The 20,830-nt window shown below is 46.4% G+C and overlaps 2 protein-coding genes across 4 annotated transcripts in view; one reads left to right on the top strand and one right to left on the bottom strand.

Annotated features, from left to right (window-relative positions):
- The window catches only part of WSB2 (WD repeat and SOCS box containing 2), a 26,703-nt gene extending 8,062 nt beyond the window's left edge, over positions 1-18,641 (top strand). For both annotated transcript variants that reach the window (XM_064481175.1, XM_031442827.2), the window contains 8 exons: positions 2,788-3,032; positions 3,172-3,303; positions 5,639-5,739; positions 6,904-7,076; positions 7,817-7,927; positions 8,036-8,143; positions 8,742-8,900; positions 18,413-18,641. In XM_064481175.1, the coding sequence (XP_064337245.1) occupies positions 2,788-3,032; positions 3,172-3,303; positions 5,639-5,739; positions 6,904-7,076; positions 7,817-7,927; positions 8,036-8,143; positions 8,742-8,900; positions 18,413-18,434 (1,051 nt within the window). In that variant the 3' untranslated portion in view covers positions 18,435-18,641. The remainder of the gene's footprint in view (positions 1-2,787; positions 3,033-3,171; positions 3,304-5,638; positions 5,740-6,903; positions 7,077-7,816; positions 7,928-8,035; positions 8,144-8,741; positions 8,901-18,412) is intronic.
- On the bottom strand, positions 11,134-20,830 carry RFC5 (replication factor C subunit 5). 2 transcript variants are annotated; one of them, XM_010998663.3, is made up of 11 exons: positions 20,640-20,830; positions 20,104-20,168; positions 19,700-19,836; positions 18,502-18,581; positions 17,744-17,817; positions 16,373-16,532; positions 15,551-15,632; positions 14,290-14,419; positions 13,622-13,699; positions 12,525-12,579; positions 11,134-11,461 (listed from the first exon to the last, which is right to left on the bottom strand). In XM_010998663.3, exons 1-11 carry the CDS (start codon positions 20,702-20,704, stop codon positions 11,365-11,367), a joined length of 1,023 nt encoding a protein of 340 aa, XP_010996965.1. In that variant the 5' UTR covers positions 20,705-20,830; the 3' UTR covers positions 11,134-11,364. The 2 variants fall into 2 exon arrangements, with proteins under 2 accessions (XP_010996965.1, XP_031298690.1); XM_031442830.2 differs by lacking the exon at positions 20,640-20,830 and adding an exon at positions 20,280-20,498.

Here is a 20,830-nt window from a genome sequence, read left to right as displayed (position 1 = left end):
TGTTAACATGGTAGTGATAGTTTTGCAGCCATCAAAGATTGTGTGTTTTTTGTTTTTAACCATAATTTTTAGTTTCTTCTGTGCTCAGTTTAATAATAATGCCAAGATCATTCATTATTTATTGATCCTCAGTCTAAATACCAGGGACGCAACTTCATATCCAGTCTTAAGTCTGATGGAGATGTCTAGTCAGAAAAAGGTTTTTTAAAAATCATAAAATGGAAAATCTGTTATTTCCCTGAATATCACTCTCACTTTCAAATATATATATATAACTGTACATAAAAATGTTTCCTATATTAACTGAAGAAAATGGGAATTTAAGCATTAACCCTTTTTGTGTATGTATTGTTTAATATAATGCAAGATGTTATTGTTAAATAAGAAGTTAATTGTTTTAGGGAAAACCACATATTTTGAAGAATAATAACTTGAGAAAATGCTTACATTACAAGGCTTTTTGAGAAAAACAAGCCATAAAACTATATGTGCAATATGACCCCAAATTTGTTTTTTAAAAACGAATGTACACAAAATTAAAAATTTATAGTGCAGTGTTTACTGTGGTCAGAGTGGTGGTAGGGTCTGGGTAATTTTTATAATTTTCTCATTTTCAAATTTTCCCCATGTTTCTCTGTTTATAATTTAAAATAATTGTTATTTTATAAGTCCTCTAAAAGGGGAAATCTGGGGCCTTTATATTCTTGTTAGAATTGTTACATATTAAAAAAAATACAATGCTTTTGATATTGAGCAAATAATTGATATTAACCAAATAAATGTACTACTTTTAGAAAGAAAAATTTCAAAACAAACATAAAAAAAACCTCAAAAATTCTGAGAAACTTGCATTTCAGTGAAGTCTCCCTAACGACTCTCCCTTGCCCCGAGCCGCCCCTTCCCACGTGCCCACCTCCCACCTCCCGTGTAACTCACCCCTTGAGTTCATTGGCAAAGTCTAAAGCCACGGCATCTGCTGAACATAAGGCCAGGACACCCAGGACTCGAGTGCTAGTTCCAGTTCTGCCCCAATTTTGTGACCCCAGGAAAGTTAAGTCTACCCCTAATGTGGAAATTTTAGCATCCCTTCCTAGAGGAATTAACTTTATGATATTAAAATGAATTAATATGTAAGTTTGCCATAATTCCTTTGGAATGAAGTAGCTATAGTTGTATCCTTTATTTCAAATACAGAAATTAGGATTTTATAAAGAATAAAACGTAACTGGGAAGGTCCCAGGCTGGCCCGCAGAGCTCGCCCCGCAGGCGCCTTCACTGCTGCTTCCGGATGAGGGCGGATGCGGGCTCGGGCGGCAGGCCTTCCCGGCGCGGGGGTGGGGGGGAGGCCGGGCCGTGTGCGCGCTGCCCGGGCCTCATCGAAAAGACACCGTCACATTCAGCTATTTTGTCACAATGACAAATTTTCAAGTCACGTTTGGCCATTTCGACTTGGTGTCGGGAAACTTTCTGTAAGGGCCCAGATAGTAAATATTTTGGGCTTTGCGGGCCGTGTGTCTCTGTCGGGCCTCGTCAGCGCTGCCGCTGAGTTGTGGAAGCAGCCCTGGGGGCGATGCCCCAGGTGAGCGAGGGGCTCCGGTGAGACCTCCTTGCAAAACGGCTGGGCACGCTTCGCCAACCTCTGGTTTAGACTAAGAGGGTTTTAGAGCTCAAGGAGCCTCCATTAGCCTCAGTGTCTCCCTTCTAGTTCTATAGGTGAGCTTGGTTAAAATTCTTAAATGTATTCCAACCACACAGTTGACAAAAATGTGATTTACTTACAACCTTTCGGGAGCGAATGTCATACATAAAGAAGTTCAACTACATCTGCATTGACTGTAGGGTTTTTCATGGAAATGAATTCCAGCTTTATCATCACCATTTCCCCCAGTTTGATAAACCCCAGAGTGTGGTCAGAGTCCCATGTAGAAAAATGGGACCAAATACTTGCACTGATAAAGTGTAACGCAGACAGGAAACTTCGAGTTGGCTGGCCGAACTCCAGGGCTGTTTAATTGCTCGTGCCTTTGAGAGGTTGTCTGAGAGGCAGAGCGGTGGGCAGGGCCCCGTTTCTTAGGGACTGGGTCTCATTTAGCTTGTCTGGGCCTGTGGTTCTGCGTAAGTAGAATGTCGGAGGAAAGGGTCGGGCTGCAGGATCTTTCAGGTCAGCATGCCCCTGAACAGCTCTGAGTTCTCCCCTTGACTGCTCTGCTGGTTGGTTCCTGGGCTGGATGTACCATCAGAGAAGTAAATGAAAGAGCCTCGTTCATTGATTGGAACAAAGTGAGTGAAGGTGGAAATCGGTGTGAACCAAGCAAACTGGTGGCCGGAAAGGGGTTTATTGTCCTGCTCATTAGGGGCTTTCTGAGCTGGCGATAAGGGGGGGGGTCATCAGGCAGGAGAGCAGCAGATGGATGTTCAGGCTCTAAGCTCTGTCCTAGTTCCTTCCAGACCTACCGCATGCTTTCTTTCTCCTGGGAACATCTTTCCTTCCATGCAGCAAAACCCAGGAGAGCTTTCTGAGACGTGACTGGTTCTCAGGAGCATCTGTGATCTAGTTATCCCACAAGGCAGGTCACCCCACTGCAGGGCTGTCACCAGTGGGATGAGCCACGGCCAGTGAAGTCTCTGTTATGTGAATTCTGAAAAGAAATAAAAACAAAAGTCATACTAGAATTCACTGAAGGCCAGTTTGTTTCTAGGACTTTAAAAGCTTAGATACCCCAGAATGAAGAGTTGGTTGACTTGATGGCAGTTTCAAACTCATTAAGAACTCTCTGCTTTCCCCAGCATCCCTAAAGCATTTGAAGCCAAAAGCCGAAGCAGCAAAAATGATACAAAGGGGCGAGGGAGCCCAAAGGAGAAGACGCTGGATTGTGGGCAGATTGTCTGGGGTCTGGCCTTCAGCCCGTGGCCTTCTCCACCCGGCAGGAAGCTCTGGGCGCGCCGCCATCCCCAGGTGCCGGACGTCTCCTGCCTGATCCTTGCTACAGGGCTCAATGATGGGCAGATCAAGATTTGGGAGGTACAGACAGGTAGGTCATTCCTGGCTGGGACCAGGCCCCGGGGGCTTGTGTGCACCTTCTGATAGCCCCCAGTTGGCCGAGGGTTGTGGCCGTAACTGGCTGGTGGTGCCACCTCTCCCACTGACTGTGTGCTCCTCTCCCACGCCAGGGCTCCTGCTCCTGAACCTCTCCGGCCACCAAGACGTCGTGAGAGATCTGAGCTTCACGCCCAGTGGCAATTTGATTTTGGTCTCTGCGTCTCGGGATAAGACTCTTCGCATCTGGGACCTGAATAAACATGGTATGGAGGTCATGGAACAACTCGGCAATTCCAAAAATACTGTATTTGCCCCTCTCTCTACTTGATCAATGTCCTTTTTGTACAACAGTGTTTCTCAACCTTTCTTCTATTACTGCCTCCTGTGGAGACTTTTTAGACATTTTTTTCCTAGTAACCCTCCCCTCACCACCCAGGAGATTTTCATACCAAACATATACTGTATGTCTGTTCCTGTTCTGAATAACATATCTATGCTTTGTATATAAAACGTGTTTCTGGCCATCAAGACCCAGTTTTCAGCCCTTCTGAAAATACTTGATGTAGAATAGGCTTTCTCGGCTGTGACCTTTTGGGCTGGGTAGCTCTGTTATGTGCCATCCTGTGCTTCTAGGATGTTGAGCAGCATCCCTGGCCTCCTACCCATTAGATGCCTGTAGCACCCTCTCCAGTTGTGACAATGACAGATGTCTCCAGAAGTCCCCCAGTGTCCACATCGAGGCCAAAGTCTCTCTGGGGTTGAGAACTGCTGATCTAGAATAAGTCGGCTATGTTGAGTACTTCCTGTTAGAAATAAAGTTTCTTTGTAAAGTAGAATCTACGTATAGAAGAATTCTCTCAGGCCGGGGTGGGGGATGGGGTGTGTCAGCTTTCATGCATTTTAAGCAGGACTGTATCCCGGAGTGGCCTGATAAAGAATTCCACATGTCTCTTGTGTTGATCCTTAGCAGGAAAGGTGACACAGGGAAGGGGAATTTGTTACCAGGCCACTTCTCCCTCAGGTGGGCAGGGACGCAGGTGCAGAAGAGGTGGAAGGAGGAAATGGCGATGTGGACAGTTCGTGACGGGCACACTCGTCCCTGGGAATGCAGAGTCCAAGCCGTGACTGTTCCAGCTCTCACAGCTGTGAGAGGGGACCTGTCTGTGTCCTCTTAGAAATGAGCCTGATAGCTTGTCAGACAGCTAAGGAGACAGATGCCTGTGGTGTCCTCCTCTGAAGGCGCCTAGTCCCCCAGAGAACTCTGCGTAGCTTCTGCCCATTGCCGTGGAACTTGTGGTCACAGTGGAAGGCAGGCCTGCTGGCTGGGAAGGCTTCTCCAAGGCAGCACCGTTTGTGATGATTGTCCAGAGGCCACTTGCCACCACCTGAGGCAGGTCCTTGAAGTTTTGAAAATCGCATGGCTGTTGGGAAGGGAGGACTAGCTGAAGGGGACTGTGCAGGGTGGACTGGCCGATGTTAGGGCTTTTCAAGGAGAGGAGGGAAGTGAGTACATGTTCTTGGGTCCCAGGCCCTGCCCACACACCCTGCCTTAATTTACTCACTTACAACTACCCGGGGAGGGGGGCAAAAATATGTATTTTTATATATAAAAATAAATACATATTATTTATATAGACCGACACATACACGTAAATTCATAAATGCGTCTGTATGACTGTGTGTGTTCTTCCCCCTTTTGTTTCGGCTTCTCCCCCTGAACTTTCTCATCCTCCCCTCCGTTCCATTCCTCCGTAATCCCCCTGCAGTCTTGTAGCCCGTGCTAAGAGGCTTCCGTATTTCTCTCTGTACGTGTATAATGCTATTCAGACACTCATACTTTCACATTTATGACTTTTGGAATCATTGTTTAAAGAAAAATGGAATCATATTGCTTTTTTATTAGATAGTACTCCATGTGGTTCATCTGAATTAACGGTGGACTACTACCCTTTAGTCGTCTGTTTCTCTGTGATGGGCATTTAGTTTTATCCAAAACTGGAGACCTGGAGAGATTACGTGAGTGACCCAGGGTTATGTGCAGAGTGAACAGTGGATCCAGGGTTCAAACCCGAGTTTGCCTGCCTCCAGAGCATGTGGCCCTAATTACTCCGCACCACTGCTCATCCCGACATCCTGGTGAGGTGGGAGGAGGGTGAGGGTGGGATCCTTGTGACTCGGGAAACCACTACAGAGAGTAAACGACAGAGAATTAAAGATTAACACCCTCCCAAATTTGGAAGGTGCTCCAGAGTAATTGAGGTGGTTGGGGGACCTGAAGAGAATGTTCTGTGCAATCGGAGGGATTTGGCAATCCTGATCTGTGGACAGCCTTTATCCTGCTGACCTTGTGGATCTTGGTGAAGCTATGGGTGATGATTTCCCTTGGGCATTAGAATATCCTGTTAACAGGTTCCAGGTGTTTAAAAGACAAATCCTGTTATATTTCTTTCTCTGCATTAAAAAAGTGGGCCTTTGGGCTCAGCTGATAGAGAACCAGTGGATAGAGTGGGTGGGTGGAGGCCACTCCCACCAGTTCTTCAGTCTTCCTGCTTTGTGGTTTTGAGAGTTGGTTCACCATTTGCTTCGTTTCTCTGCCAGGTAAACAGATCCAGGTGTTATCGGGCCACCTGCAGTGGGTTTACTGCTGCTCCATCTCGCCAGACTGCAGCATGCTGTGTTCTGCGGCTGGAGAGAAGTCGGTGAGTCCGAACCATGGGGTGCCGTTTGCCCTGTTGCCTTAGTTCAGCAAGACAGGGAAGTCTGAAACGGCCTTGTGTGTCAGAGGGTAAATGAGCCAGCGTCCTCAGAGCCCATCTGCAGCTCACTCCAACGGAAGGCCCGCTGCTGGCCCGGGCCCCACTGCATGCCTCCCTTTTCACTTGCACTTTGACATGAGCCCCATAAGAGGAGGTGTTTGAAAGTAGATCGCTCCCATTGTCGGAGAACTGTTTGCCTTCATAGAATGGGAAAGTGGTGCTTTTAAAATTTTTTTCCCCTTGGAGTCTCAGATTTTAAAAGTTGCAATCCACATGTAGATCCAGGTTTCCTTTGAACTGTCTAATTTGAGTCCACCTAATTAGAATTTTCATTTCAAGTTATAGAATGCACAGTTACTTGTTGAACTTCGTCCTGAAATACTGTCTATTATAAGAGAAGTATTAGAAACCCAGCTACCATTGGGAGCAGTTTGTTTGAGCTTTTTATCTGTGTCGAGCTGTTGTTTGCTGTGACTGACTTGGTAAAGTTAAGAGTTCACTATTTGGTACAGCCCAAGTAGTTAATCATTGATTTGAGGTTTGCAACTATGTGAAAGTAAGAGTTTTCTTAAAGGAAAGAAAATAAAATCCTTCTTTTAATGATTCTCAGAAAGGTGTAAAGTAATGAGCTGGGTCAGACCTACAGTTGTGGGGCGGATTTCTCTGCTCCTGTGAACAAAAGAGGGGTGTAAAATGGCTTTGTTGGTTGCCCTGGGGTTCACTTCTGGCCCCTATTTTTGGCTCTTAAGTGAAAGGCAGAGGTAGCCCTTGGCTGAGGTCTTCAGCACGGATTGCCCTGCTGGCTGAGAGGGCCCCGAAGCCTCTGCTGACACACGCGGGCAGGCCGCCTGCCGGGGTCATTGGTTTCTTCTCCCCTAAAGCCAGCACTTTGAGCATGCCCATTAGTTGGGTGCCTCAAGAATCCAGACCTGTTAACTTACCGAAACCTATGTGATACGTTCTGGAAGAAGACACAGAAAAGGGGAGTGGAGAACTTGGCGTCCCCCGGCCGTGGGGCCTGGAGAGGCGCAGCGTGTCTTCCACTCACTGTTCACGTCCCGAGCACGTTGTTTCTGCCCCTGACCAGGCACCTGTTCCTTTCCACAGGTCTTCCTATGGAGCATGCGGTCCTACACATTAATCCGGAAGCTAGAGGGCCACCAAAGCAGCGTCGTCTCTTGTGACTTCTCCCCCGACTCGGCCTTGCTTGTCACGGCTTCTTACGACACCAGTGTGATCATGTGGGACCCCTACACTGGCGAGAGGCTGAGGTCACTCTAGTAAGGACTGCTGCCCTGCTCACGACTTCCTGGTGGGGCGACCGCTGAGAAACCTGTCTCGGCCCAGGATGTGGGAGGGGACAACCTGGGTGAAAGGACATGGTGTATTCACGTTTATTCTAAGGCAGTGGTGTGCAGCAGTGTCTCGTTGTCAGATAAGTTCTCAGATTAGACGGAATGCCTTCAAGGCTCCTGGTATGGGAGGCTGTCTGTACTGCTTTGGATTCAGCGTTATGAAACCTCACAGTGACTCTTTCTTTCCGTTTACTAATAACTGTAGTAACAAGTTCAGAATGATCCTCTTATCGAAACTGTTATTTCCAAAGTGAATTTTCGTGTTCTCACCAACTTGGTCTCCTTTCCCCCTTTGTCTCTGTTGTTTTCTGAAGCAAATAATAGGTAGTCCTATAATTATCATGTATCTTAGCCTAAAAAAGACTTTCAGTTTGTACTGTGGCATTAAAGTGAGGGCTGACCTACTTTGCATAAGGAAATCAGCACAGGGAGCGTTAGTAACCCTTCAGCCCCCGTCACAAGACACTTGGAGCTGCATGAAATGCGCTTCTGTCCAGTCTTCTTTACCAGGCTACAAATCCCAAGGTTTAACTTGTGGGCTACAGGATGTGTCTGGAACCTTACCGTGGCCGTGGCAGTTCGGCCTCCTGCCTAGGGAGGAAGGTGGCGGGTGGAGGGTGGCCCTCACTCCAGGCCTGCCTGCAGTCTTGTTTCTTTCTCCTCAGCCACACCCAGCTCAGCCCCGCCATGGATGACACTGACGTCCACATTAGCTCCCTGAGATCTGTGTGCTTCTCTCCCGAAGGCTTGTACCTCGCCACAGTGGCGGATGACAGGTAATGAAGAGAGGCCTCTTTGTGCAGCCTCAGAGCAACTGTAATTGCAGGTTACCTGTGGGGTCTGGCCCCAGGTCTGCTAACGTGCACTCGTACCTTCTCCTCCAGGCTCCTCAGGATCTGGGCCCTCGAAGTGAAAACTCCGATTGCGTTTGCTCCTATGACCAATGGTCTTTGCTGCACATTTTTTCCACATGGTGGAGTTATTGCCACAGGGTATGTATCTGTGAGCTGAACAGATGGGTGGCGATTTCTGCTGAGTATACCATGTAGCTTTTTAAGGAAAGAAAGCATCTAGAATTTTCTTGCCTATGAGAAAGCCTTTAAGGAAATCTGAGATTACATAAAGCTCTAATATTCTATTCTGCTGATACAGGTTATTATTTACTCTTAATATTTAACCTAAATGTAATTAAAGATCTACACTTCATGCTACCTAATTGGCCAAGTCTGCCAGGAAGCATATATTATGATGATGCAGAATTTATACGGGAAACCACTTAGAGCAGAGACTACCTTACAGGGAACATCTGTGGTTCAGTAGGTGGCACTCGTCCCTGTCATGTTCAGCCCATAGTATGATGTATAAGGGGGTGTGCTGACAGAGAGAGCACTTTGAAATCAAAGCACCCCTAATCCTCTCAGCAGCCTTCATCATTCCACAGCACAGCCTTTGCTCTGTTTCCAAGGTCCAGGTTGCATTTCACTCTCCGGAGTCTCCTGCTTGTGCAGGTCAGAGTAGAAACAATATCTATTGCAGTGAAAACATACGTTTCCAAGGTCTGTCTTAACACTGGCTTCCGTTTCATTTCAGGACAAGGGATGGCCACGTCCAGTTCTGGACAGCTCCTAGGGTCCTCTCATCACTGAAGCACTTATGCCGGAAAGCCCTGCGAAGTTTCCTGACAACGTACCAAGTGCTAGCACTGCCGATCCCCAAGAAAATGAAAGAGTTCCTCACGTACAGGACTTTGTAAGCAGTTCTCTGTAGTCTTTTCTTTGTAGCAGGATAAATCTCCTGACAAAGGAGTAGCTGGAATAATGGGCCAAACATCTGGTCTTGGATTGAAATAGAATTTCGCTTTGGGATTGTGAATAGAATGTAGCAAAACCAGATTCCAGCAGACTCACCATGAGTCTCTTCTCCATGACATGTGAGAGTCAGTCATAGATGATGGGGACCTTAAGTCCTCAGTCCGCTGACAGACAGCAATGCTGGACCCTTTCTAGTTGTTTTGATTTCAAGTGCGGTTACTCGTGTTGTTTTGCTGATAGGAGCACCTGGACCCGGAGAGCCTCTCTGTAGTGGCGGACAAGTGCCAACTCCCTGGACGGGGTGTTGCCTCTGCCTCGTGTCCGTCATTGTTTCAGAGGCAGAGGAGGCACTGTTGAGAGTTTTCTCCTGCTGGGTCAGAGTGGCTTTGATGTTGGCAAGCACCTTCCTTCCTCTGGCTCCCCTCTGACCAGCAGGATGGTGTTCGTGGAGCCGTCTGGTGTGAGGTATTACGTAGCTTCACTGATGTGCAGGTGAATCAGAGGCTGTGCTCCTGATACAGACACTAGAATTGGCTTTTTTCTTTTTTTAAACAATGGTGTGCATGTGCGGGAGGTGCCAGACTGGCATGTCAGATTACACAGGACGTATTCCTGAACTGCATGACCGTTCAGATGGCTACTGAGTTGTCAGTCGTTTCCCATTCGTTAGCATATTTATTTGTATTTTTCTCAACAGATGTTAAGGTACAACTGTGTTTTTCTTGCTGGTCTCTAAAAACCACAGTACTTAAATCCCAATAGTCGTGAACATGTCTCTTCTTACTTGTGAAAAGAATGGTGTCGTCACTTCAGCTGATTTTCTTATGTACGAGATCTGACTTCACTGCTTCACCTCATTGGACTAATCAGCCAGTGTCAACTCTACCCTCTACAAAACGAGCTCCTTCAAAGTACTGTTCTCCCTCAGTGGCATAGTTACCTAATCAAGACACCTCATTCAAACAAAACCTGCCTTTGGAAAATTTAATATATTTTAAATTATTTTAAAAGAAATGCAGTTATCTCATCCTTTGGCTTTCTTGCTAGGTGCTTTATGGAGGCCTGTGTACCGTCATAAAGTATGTTGAAAAAATAGGGGAGTCTCTCCTCTGCTGCCTTTGTTGCTGAAGAAAAACATTTCAAGATGAGAGGCTTTCATTGAAGGAAAAAAAGTTAAAAGCTTTTGGCTCGTCATTTCATTTTTTCCATTAAGAAAAAAAAAACCCCACCTTTTAGAACAAGTGAGTACGAGACAGCTAGGGAATGGATTGGGCCCAATTTTAATTTGTTGTTTGAAATGCCAGAACTACCACGTACAGCACAGCCTTGGAGCCCTGGGCAGCTGCCGTGAGGCCCCCCTTGGCCATTAGCTCCAAACTTTGCTGTTGTCCTTTGGCAGCGAGTTCTACGTGAGTGCAGGGCATAACCAGCTTCTCCCTTTTGATAGTACAAGATCTGGGTATCTTTATAAAGGACTGCCTCCAAAGAAAGTTGGTTCTGTGATACCAGAGATGGAGGAGGCTTTTCCATGTAAATGCAAGTTAAACAGGTCATCGTCTGTGTAACTAAGCAGAGAGTCCCTTGTAACACAGCAGGGAAGCGGCTTTACCTTTACTGTGAAGAACGCTATCACAAATGCAGCACAGATGCTCGATGGTTTATACACTGCTACAGTCGTACACGAGTCCTAATCCTTTCACCAGTTGCAGGTTTGCAGTCAGGCTTAATCTCATGTGCCCTGGGTGCAACAGGTCCGTGTTGGACAACCAGTGACCCCAACAGCATCATTTAAAATGAAAGTCTCCTCTACTGTCACCACCAGTTAGGAACTTGCTAGCACCTCTCCTACTTCAAAAGGAGAAATAAAAAGACCAATTTTTAAAGTAAGGAAATTGAGTCCATTTTATAAGTATAATAGTGTGGACCAGAAACCCATTAACCCCTATGTAGAGACGGTGCCACAGATTAGATTCACAAAGTTAATTCTGGAGCTGTTCTGTTTACCTTGAGTTGGAGGACACCTGGACCATATTAGATCTGAAAGCCTGATGTTCCAAATGGGGCAGGTCAATTTCCCATCGTCCAAGCAATTCAAGGGTAAAAGCCTTCAGGCTGAAACAGGGTTTTGCTCCCCCCACCCCCCCCCCCCCTTATAAAACACAAACAAGCAGTGCAGTAAGAGCTGTACATTAAAATTATTTTGTACATCCCGCTCCAAACAGCCACAAACATGGTACTTTTTAAATGTCTGCCAACCATGCCTGGAACAATTTTCCACAACGGGGGTGGGGGGTTGGGGGTGCTTTGTCCCCCAGCCCAGGCAGCAGTTCATCTGTAACGGAGTCCCCTGCTCTCCAGTCACTGCTGGGCCTGAGGACTGGCAGTGAAATCGTCCTCAGCACCTAGGCCTCTGTGACAATCAGGTCTCTGGTGACTTGAAAAGCGGCAATGAGGGAACTCAGCTGAATCTTCTCATTGGTGCCTACAGAAAGTCTGTACCTGAAAGAAATCAAACGAAAGGTAAGAGAAAATACCACCACAGCTGCATTTTGACAAGAGAACAATAGCAAACTGCAATTCGGCTGCAGGAGGACAGGAAGGAGGTAATAAAAATTTATCCCAAACAGCAGTCTTGTGTGTTTCCCCTAACATTTTCTTCACTGCCTCAAAGATTCATTTATAAATTTGATTCCAGTTCGGGAGGAAAAATTAAATTAAAAAAAAATTGCTACCAGTAGTAGTGTTCGGAACTTACCTTTGTTTGAGCTCTATGTGGATATGCAGAATTTATGTGATTAAGGACTATTTCTTGACCCACAAAATGCACTGAGAGGAACTGTAAGATTTCCTTCCTCTTAATCCTGCAAGTGTGGCTGGCGTATGGGTGGTTCTGTGGTCTAGTCAGTGAAGAGGACAGCGGTGTCTGACCTCTGACCTTGCCCCCTTTAAGTGTCCAGCCGCTGAAAGCACAGCCACGCTACTCCCAGCGTGACGGGAAGTGGTGACCTAACTGGCACGTGTGAAAGCCACTGATGGCAGATTAGAGCTGGCTTCTGTGGACGTCTGTTTGGAACCCAGCGCTTTTGTCTACTGAAATGACAGCTGCCGGCTTCACTGGGGGCTCATAACTGTGTTTACTGAACCAGGCAAAGTGGAAAACTGGGTTTATGTTTACTTTCCCCGCAATATGCTTTGTATGCCAAAATGCCTTAATAACAGCTGGATAGCTGGTCGTCCCAAAGGACCTAGATGTCTGAGCTGAAGCAGGCCTCCCAAGTAACCAGAGCATGTCTAGACCCAAGGGGCGCCACGCCTTTGGGGCCTGAGGAGAGGCCCTCGCCTCAAACACGCAGCTGAGCTGTCCCTGTGCTCGTGTTGATCCATCTGAACCCTACATCAGCAGCTCACACCCCTTCCCAGACTGTCTGATAATCCCACCAAAAACGAGACTGTACTACATATACTGTATAAATGATTTGGACACAACAGTTGAAAGCAAGCAAGTAGAAACAAAAGACTCACAACACAGGAAAAGAATTAAAATTGGGAAATAAATACTTACTCAATGTCTGCCATTTTGGTCAATAAATGTATTCGAACTGAAGATGGAAAGTCAACTGGGGAAAAAACAAAAGCAAGCGAGTGGGGTCTGTAACTACCTACTACTGAAAAAAAAATCACAGAAGACATGTATGAGTTTCAACTTAGATGATACTAAAACTTCTTTTGAGCTCACTGATCTCAAGATAGCACACCTCTAAGGAAGTGAGAAGTGTATGGGTTTTCACAGTTTTTACCCACGCCATTTTGTGTCTTCATAGGGTGCCCCCCCCCAAGCATATTCCACAGTGACCATAGGAAGATGGCAGAGCCATCAACACTGCCCTTTTAGTAACTGGGCGGCTCTGGTAACTTCAAAGTTGTCACTTGTTCCAATTTTAAAAACAAATAACTGATTTTTAAAAGTCAATTCATGCTCAACGTCTACAAAGTGCAGAGCTGGGCTCAAGCCAACCCTTTTCTTGGGCAGAATTTAACACGCCGGCCGGCCACAGGGAGAGGCCTGTAAAGGCAGCAGCGGAACCAACATTCATGGGCCCGACCGTCTGCAGGTGGCAGTCATGGGGGGAAGAGCTGCTCCTACAGGCTGAGCCACAGGTCACTTGGAGAACTCCTGTCTGGTTCTTCCCCAAAGGGCCAGCTGAACTGGTCTGGGGTGATTCGTGTGTGCTGCCAAGCTTGAGAACCAATTTTCTGTACAGAAGATACGACCAAGTGTGGAACTTAAGGTGGTTTAGTTGAGACTGCTCTGGTTTACGTGAAGGTACATATTCCTTCTCCAGCTCTGCTTTTGGGGAAAAGAACCTCTTAGAAATATGAATTAAAATATACTACTTATTGCTGTAAAGTACAAACCCCTGGAGGAAATAAGTTAGCCATCAGGAATTCCTTTTTTCCAGCATTCTACAGGGCAAAAGTGTTTTTGGAACTAGGTTTTAAATAGCAAAATAAAACTAGGGATGAGGGCTCAGGTTTATACCTCTTCATTCTCATTTCTTTGCTTCCAAAGTGAACCTAAGGGTCCCTCTCCGACCACCCTGGACCCCAGCACGTGCTGCCTCCTGCACAGCTTCTGACCTAGGGAGTGGTGTGAGTTACCTCTGTGCACAAACAAATGTATCTCTGTCAGGATATCGTGTAATGCCAAGCCCTTCAGAGTTTTCAACTCCATAATATCTAGAGGGGAGCAGTTAAGGCAAATGGAACAAGTTCCAGAACAAACACACCACACAGAATTTTGAATCCAAACCCTGGTGAATGCCTTTTGAAAAAAGTAGGGCTTTTCACCCCAATGTAGCTGTTTCTTTCAATCTGAATCTGTACGTGTTGGACCCCAATTATTTTTCTCACGTTTTCATCTCCAGTGAGGGCCTTCTGAGAACCAAGAGAGAACAGAATCAAATGAATTCCCCAAAAGGCTTTACATCACTATAACTAGATCTTAATTTCATAGCGAGACAAGAGTACCACTGACTGCCTAAAAATGACTGCACCTTCCTTCCAGGCTCTAACTGCTTCTCTCCCATCTGTGGGTGAAGTGGTGTCAAGCCATACCCAGGTCAGGGCCCTTCAGAAAGACCTCCAAGGCATTAAAGACAAGTACCCACCCCACCCAGGCAGCTTGCTCCCACGACAAGCTGACAGGAGTCACGTGCAGCCAGTTGTCTTTTGCCAGGAGGGTGCAGGTGCTGGCTGCAGCCTGAGCTCCAGGGGCCACGTTCTTGGCCCCAGGCACTTAACCATCTGCAGGACAAGAGAAAGGATACTCCTGTAGGCCGTGGTGAAGTCCTGATTCAACATCCAGTCCAGAATGCTGGCGACATCCGACTTAAGCGGGTGCCCTGTGCAGGTGTAGACGGTCTCCTCTGTCACCTTCCCAAAGGCCATGCTGGTGCTCTGTGCAGACAGAGGGGGTAGTCACCAGGCTGCTGCGGCCACCGCACAGTGGGCAGGTCAGGGGAACACTGCTGAGGCAGCAAGGCGGGTGGGCAACAGGACGGCTTGAACTCCGTCTGTGTTTTTGAGTTTTTTGGGGGGCGGATAACATGTCTTTTATTGAAGTATAGTTGATTTACAATGTTATGTTAGTTTCAGGTATACAGCAAAGTGATTCACATTTATATGCATGATCTTTTTCAGATATTCTTCCACCCTTCCTATAGGTTATTACAAGATACTGAATATGCAGTATCTTTCCCTGTGCTATACTGTAGGAACTTGTTCATCTATCTTATATATAGTAGGGTGTATCTGGCTAATCCCAAACTCCTAATTTATCCCTCCCCCCGCCCTTTGGTATCCATGTTTGTTTTCTATGTCTGTGAGTCTGTTTCTGTTTTGTAAGTAAGTTCCTTTGTATCATACTTTAGATTCTACATATAAGTGATGTCATATGATATTTGTCTGACTTACTTAGTATGGTATTCTCTAGGTCCATCATGTTGCAAATGGCATTATTCATTTTCATGGCTGAGTAGTATTCCACTGTGTATATATACCACATCTTTATCTAGTCAGTGGACATGCAGGTTGCTTCCATGTCTTGGCTATTGTCAATAGTGCTGCTGTGAACACTGGGGTGCATGTATCTTTTTAAATTAGAGTTTTCTCCAGATATATGCCCATGAGTGGGATTGCTGGATCATATGGTAACTTTGTTTTTAGTTTTTTAAGGAACCTCTATACTGTTTTCCATAGCGGCAGCACCAAATTCCTACCAACAGTGTAGGAGGGTCGAACCTGGTATTTGTTACATTGGTAAGAGCTGGCCTCATCAGAGGATGCTGCTGCTTGTCGGCTAAGTTACTGCTGCAGAATCCGTCCCTATCTTTCCCTTGTTTGTAACACATCATTCTTTCAATTAATCGAAACACAAAGGTGGGGGTACACTTTGACATCTTACGAGATCAAGGTCTTACCAGCTTTAGATTTCTGAACTAACAGATCGGTCATGCAGTTGCCTGCATGTCTTTCTTGAACAACTGTTCTGAATCAACAACTCAAGATTTGCTTGAGGTAGTCCCGTACCTGCAAAATGTTCAGAGCCCTTCGCATATCTCCACTGGAAAGAGTCACCAGTGCTTTCATCCCATCTTCACTTATATCAACTCTGAAAGGAAAGAGGCAGAAGGGGTTAGAGGCCCCTGAGAGCACAAGCGTTCACCAGCGGAACAAGATGGCCTGGGATGATTAAGGCTTTGAAACAATGAGAGAAAAAAAGGGAAGGAGAGAGTTAACAACACTCTCCCGATCTACAGGATCCAGAATTCACTCTGGCTTTTGGGGGCGGGGGATGTGGGCCTCACATTAGTAGTCACAGCCTACTCAAAGTCTAGAAAGACCCTTATTTAGGACCAACCATTGCTACACTGAGCAACTGGCTTTGAATTATGTTCTCTGGAGAGGACAGAGCACTAGCCGAGATCTGCAGCCGAAGAGCAAAGTACCTCCTTTCAAATAAGCAGCAGCTCAGGCTGGCTACTTGCTTGGCACCTGATTGCACAGAAGGTGATGTCTCAGTACTTTCCCTTCTAGTCAAAAAAGGCTAGAGGCGTCTTAGCAGAAGGGACTTGGCAGCACACAGTTCCCAATGACAAAAGAAGAGTAGGAGGAAATTGGGACAGCTTCCAGGGGAGGAGGATGGAATCAGGAGAAGAACCAAATGACTTCCGTGAAGGATGTCTGAGGTACCCAGGCGGCGAACCAAGGGTGAGGCGTACCCTGTGCAAGGCTTCCCCCTAAGTTGTTCACAAACGTTGTATCACCTTTAGATGTAAACCAGCCAGTCGCCTTACACTACACACTCTGTCCCCGAGGCCCTCCCTTTTCCCTGCTGCTCAGTATACTCACTTTTCTTCTCCTACGACATGTTCCAGGCGGGGAACCATGAGTTCGGGAGTCAGGGGACCGAATCGGAACCTTGTACACCGGGACTGCAAGGCGGGGATGATCTTTGACAGATAGTTACAGATGAGGCAGAATCTGGTATTTTCAGTGAATTTCTCAATCACTGGCAAGGGAAAAGAAAACCACCTCACATTCATTCTGATTCTTCAAAGGATCCAGAAACCCTGAACTTTTCCATAGTCACGTGAAGGGCACAGGAAACAAGAATACAAACAAGTGCGGATGCTACTGTAATAAGAGAGGGTGTTCCCTGGAGGGTCAGGACTGCAAACAGCTCTTTCCAAAGCTGACAAACATGCCACCTCCACAGGACTGTATAAAACATTTCCTTTTTCATGATTCGCCGTGGATTCTGGCACTCCTGCCATTCCATTCCATTAAGATCTGAAACCCAGTATTCCTGCCCTTTTGCATAAAGTTTTACTTGGCACACTGATGGTGCTCCGCCTTCTAGTGGGCGGGGGGTGGCGTTTGCAGACTTCCCAGTGGACCTTGTCTCAAATCCTCAGAGTGTTCATTCTCAAGAGCATTAGAGATGCTGATGACACCAGTTTCATTCTGAAGGTACCAATGTTCTCACACTGGGATCTGCCCAGACTGACAGTCACTCTTACGGAACAAGAGGCTGAAGAGAGGCTGCCAAAGCCTCTCGGACCAGAAGATACTCTAACTGTCCTCCTCCTCTTACACATGGGCTGCAATCCACTCCTCCCCAGAACTAAAGATTGTTCTCCCCTCCTTGCTGTTTACAGCACAGTCTTAATGAGAGAGATAAACAATGTCCTTGAAAACTAACTGCACAGGCCCCGCGAAACCAACAAATCACAGGATACGCTCCCTTCCCTGCCGAAGCACTCACTTGGCAAGCAGGAAAGTAATGTCAGCTTTCTGAGTGCAACTAAATTTCCAGTATTATTTTCCTGGCTATTTTGTATCGAAGGGTACCAACAGCAGAAAGGTCTACCTAGTGGTTTAGGAATGAAAGACTTCCCATATCCTCCCATCAAACAGGACAAATTCCCAACCTGGAAATTGAACCCAGTGGAAAAGGAGGATGAAACACCAGTGTCTGGTCATACCTGACAGTCCCCAAAGGGCTTATGTCTTTAAGCTACTGAAAGGGGAAACCCCCAACACAGAGGTCTTGGTCTAGATCGTCAGGTAGGATACACCGTGAAAGGTATACAGAGGTTCCCTGGGCCCAGAAGGTGAACGAAAACAGAAAACAAGCCATGTCAGATCTCACATCCAAAGTCCTAATTCTCCTTCCAAACACTCCTCAGCGAACACACCAGACACGGCAGCGCTCCTCACCTCTCCGCAAGGCATTCTGGGCGTCCTGAGTCATGGCATCAGCTTCATCCAAGATCACTAGTTTGAAGCCTTTCCTAGGAAAACAAATGGTACCACTGAAAGGTTTCTTCAATCTCACTTCAACTTCCAGGCCCAAACCTACACCTTCACATTTGTGCCATCAGGCCCTTTGTCATAAAGTTCATTTCTTCTAGAATTCTGACCAAAGCAGATGTCTGTGGTCACACAGAGCAAATGCCTCATCACTCCTTCATGTCCTAAAGGGAAGGGAGGTCTAATTTCTGTATTTCTGTTACACTGTGTCCTCTGGAGCCTTCATCTTTCTTCTGCACAGCAACCTATTATTTTAGTGCTGCTTTTCCCCACCAACTTCACTTAAACCTGTCTTTTTCTTTTTCTTTTTTCACCACCATCCTCATCCTAGTAATGCATCCTGATTTCAAATCATTTTTGTTTAAATTCAAACTAGTTCATCCAGTCTTAGGATGCAGTCAGTCCTCAGTTAACCAATAAAAAAAATTAATGCTTCCCCAGAGAACCTGCTAATACAGATTTAGATAATATTTCTCACTAGGTAATATTATCTATTTTTTAGATAATATTCCTGTACTTTATCTCTTTTTCATGGCTGCTTTTGACCAAGTCTTTTTTTTTTTTTAACCTTTACAGACTGGCAAAGGAGAAGATTTAAAAGATTAAACTCTATCATCTCACTGATCAGAATCTTTAGGGAGAGAAATTATGCAAAGAATTCTTACTTAAATATTGTCCTCGTGCTAGCAAAGCTCAGGATTGGCCCCCGAACGATGTCTATCCCTCGGTCATCTGAAGCATTCAGCTAAATGTGAAAGAGAGAAGCCAGAATAAACAGAAAACCTGCTGGTGTGCTGTCTATGAATTAATGTATCTTTTCATCAGTCCTGCTCAGCAAGCTAGGTTTCTAGGTCTTAGGACAGACAAGAGAGAATCATTAAAAACAAGATCACTGTTATATTTAAAACTCACAACTCACTAGATCATTACATTATATTTTGAAAGGCATATGATTGTCTTTCCTCCCCTTTCTGAGGACAATCACGGACACACTCTGGAGGAATAATTAATTGGTCTGGTCACAGTGAACAGTACCTCTGGCACGAGCAGAATGATGCTAATTTTAGCTACCACATCCCAGAGCAACCCGGAAGTTACCTAGTTTTTAGTACACTGAAGTAAGAATACTGGTGGCAGCAAGATTCTAAGATCTATAACAAAAAAATAAGCATTTTTTTCCTTACAATGGACAATACGTAGAATTTCATAATCTAAGTGCATCAGTCAAGTCCCAGCGGTAAACAGATGGCACACTCAAATGCAGTAATTGGAAGAGAATTAAATGAAGAGATATTTTCAAAAGTGCTGGTGGGGTGTGGGGAAACCACAAGGGCTATGCAATACCTCAGGGGCTACTGGGGCCCATTACCACCCCCAAGTCTTAAAGGTTGGGTGGGAGAGTGGTGCGCCCTGTAGTGAGGATGCTGTCAGACTGTGCTGACCCCCAGGGCAGGAGCAGGCATCATTCTCCTTTCCCCATCTCCTGCCAGGGCCCCTCCTGGCCAAACCTAACCAGAAGCCAGAGGGCAAAGGAGGCTGTAATCAACAGCTCAGCCTTCTGAGTGGAGAAACATGGAGAAAGGGGCCCATAGAGAGAGTCAGCAACCAAGAGACCACTGAGTGTTGGGTGAAAGTTGGCAATGGCAGAAAAGATAACCTAGCCCTACCGCAGTCCTGTAGCTAACACCAATCCAAGCCAAAATGTCAATTACAGAAAACAGTGAATTAAAATATTTTATGCCAGCTTCTTTCCCAGCCACCAACAACCAGCAGGGCAGCTAACTTGCAAAGTAAAACGAAAGTAGCAGAACTAAAAGCAGGAGACTGGAGTCCTTTGAGAGTAAGAATAACCCTCCCATTTACCTCCAAGACCATGGAGCCGAATTCCTTATCTTTGTACAGCTGTTTAGCACAGGCTAGGATGGTGGATGTCTTTCCTGTCCCAGGAGGACCATAGAGAAGCAGGTGTGGCAGGCGGTCCTCACTGATAAACTTCTGAACTGAACGTTGGGGGAAAAAGAGAGACGCCATCAGTCTCTGAAAGTCACCTCATTCACTGTGGGCCCTTGAGTTGGGCTGAAGGCATTTCAACCCTATGTTCAAATCAAGAGGCAGATGCAGGAATGAAAAAGCTGTAGGACTCAACTATTAAAGCCACATCCCATAAAGCTTATCTTCAAAGTTGTTATTCAACAGAGACAACAGTCCTAAGACATTAACACAGGTTGTTCAACTAGGATAACAGCAATTGACACATGGATACTTACTGGTGCTCAAGATGTCCTGATGAGAAATGAGATCATCCAGTGTCTGTGGACGGTATTTTTCAACCCTGAAAATTCAGCATGGATTACAACATACATAAATGCAAGGATATTTTGTTATGTGCAAAAGAAACCTTTCACGTCCTAACTAAAACAGGAAGAGATACAAAGCCCTTTACCCAGTGGTTCTCAACCAGGGGCAATTCTGTCCTCCAAGGAATTCTTGACATTATCTGGAGACATTTTCCATTGTCACAACTGGGTGGAGGGTGCTAGTGGCATCTTGTGGCTCGGCACCAGGGATGTTGTCAAACATCCCACAGTGCACAGTGGGAATGGGGAAGCTGGCAAAAGCTCTAAATAGAATGGAACGGGGCTGGGGAGTTGAGGAGTGTCGAGGCGAACTTCTGTGGCTCCGCCCCGGCCGCAGGTCCGGGAGAGGCGGGGCGAGGTCGGGCTGGGGACCGGCCACTTGTCCACCTGGGCCCCCGCCCCCGCGGGCGGCCCACTCCCTTCCCCGCAGCCGCGCCTCCTCCTACCAGGGCAGGTTCCTGATCTTGGCTGCCTCGGGCTGCTGCTGCTGCTTGTGCGCTGACGTCTCCATGACGGGGTGATGAAGGTGTCCGGGTCCGCTGGGGCTGTCGCTTCTCCCAGGGGGCTGCACCGCGACCAGCCGCGAGACCTGACCCCGGGACCCTCGGACTTGGAGTTCGCGCGCAAAAGCAAGTCT

The sequence above is a fragment of the Camelus dromedarius genome, chromosome 31 (genome assembly GCF_036321535.1).
Source record: "Camelus dromedarius isolate mCamDro1 chromosome 31, mCamDro1.pat, whole genome shotgun sequence".
NCBI lineage: Eukaryota > Metazoa > Chordata > Mammalia > Artiodactyla > Camelidae > Camelus > Camelus dromedarius.
This window is presented reverse-complemented; position numbering and strand designations above follow the sequence as displayed.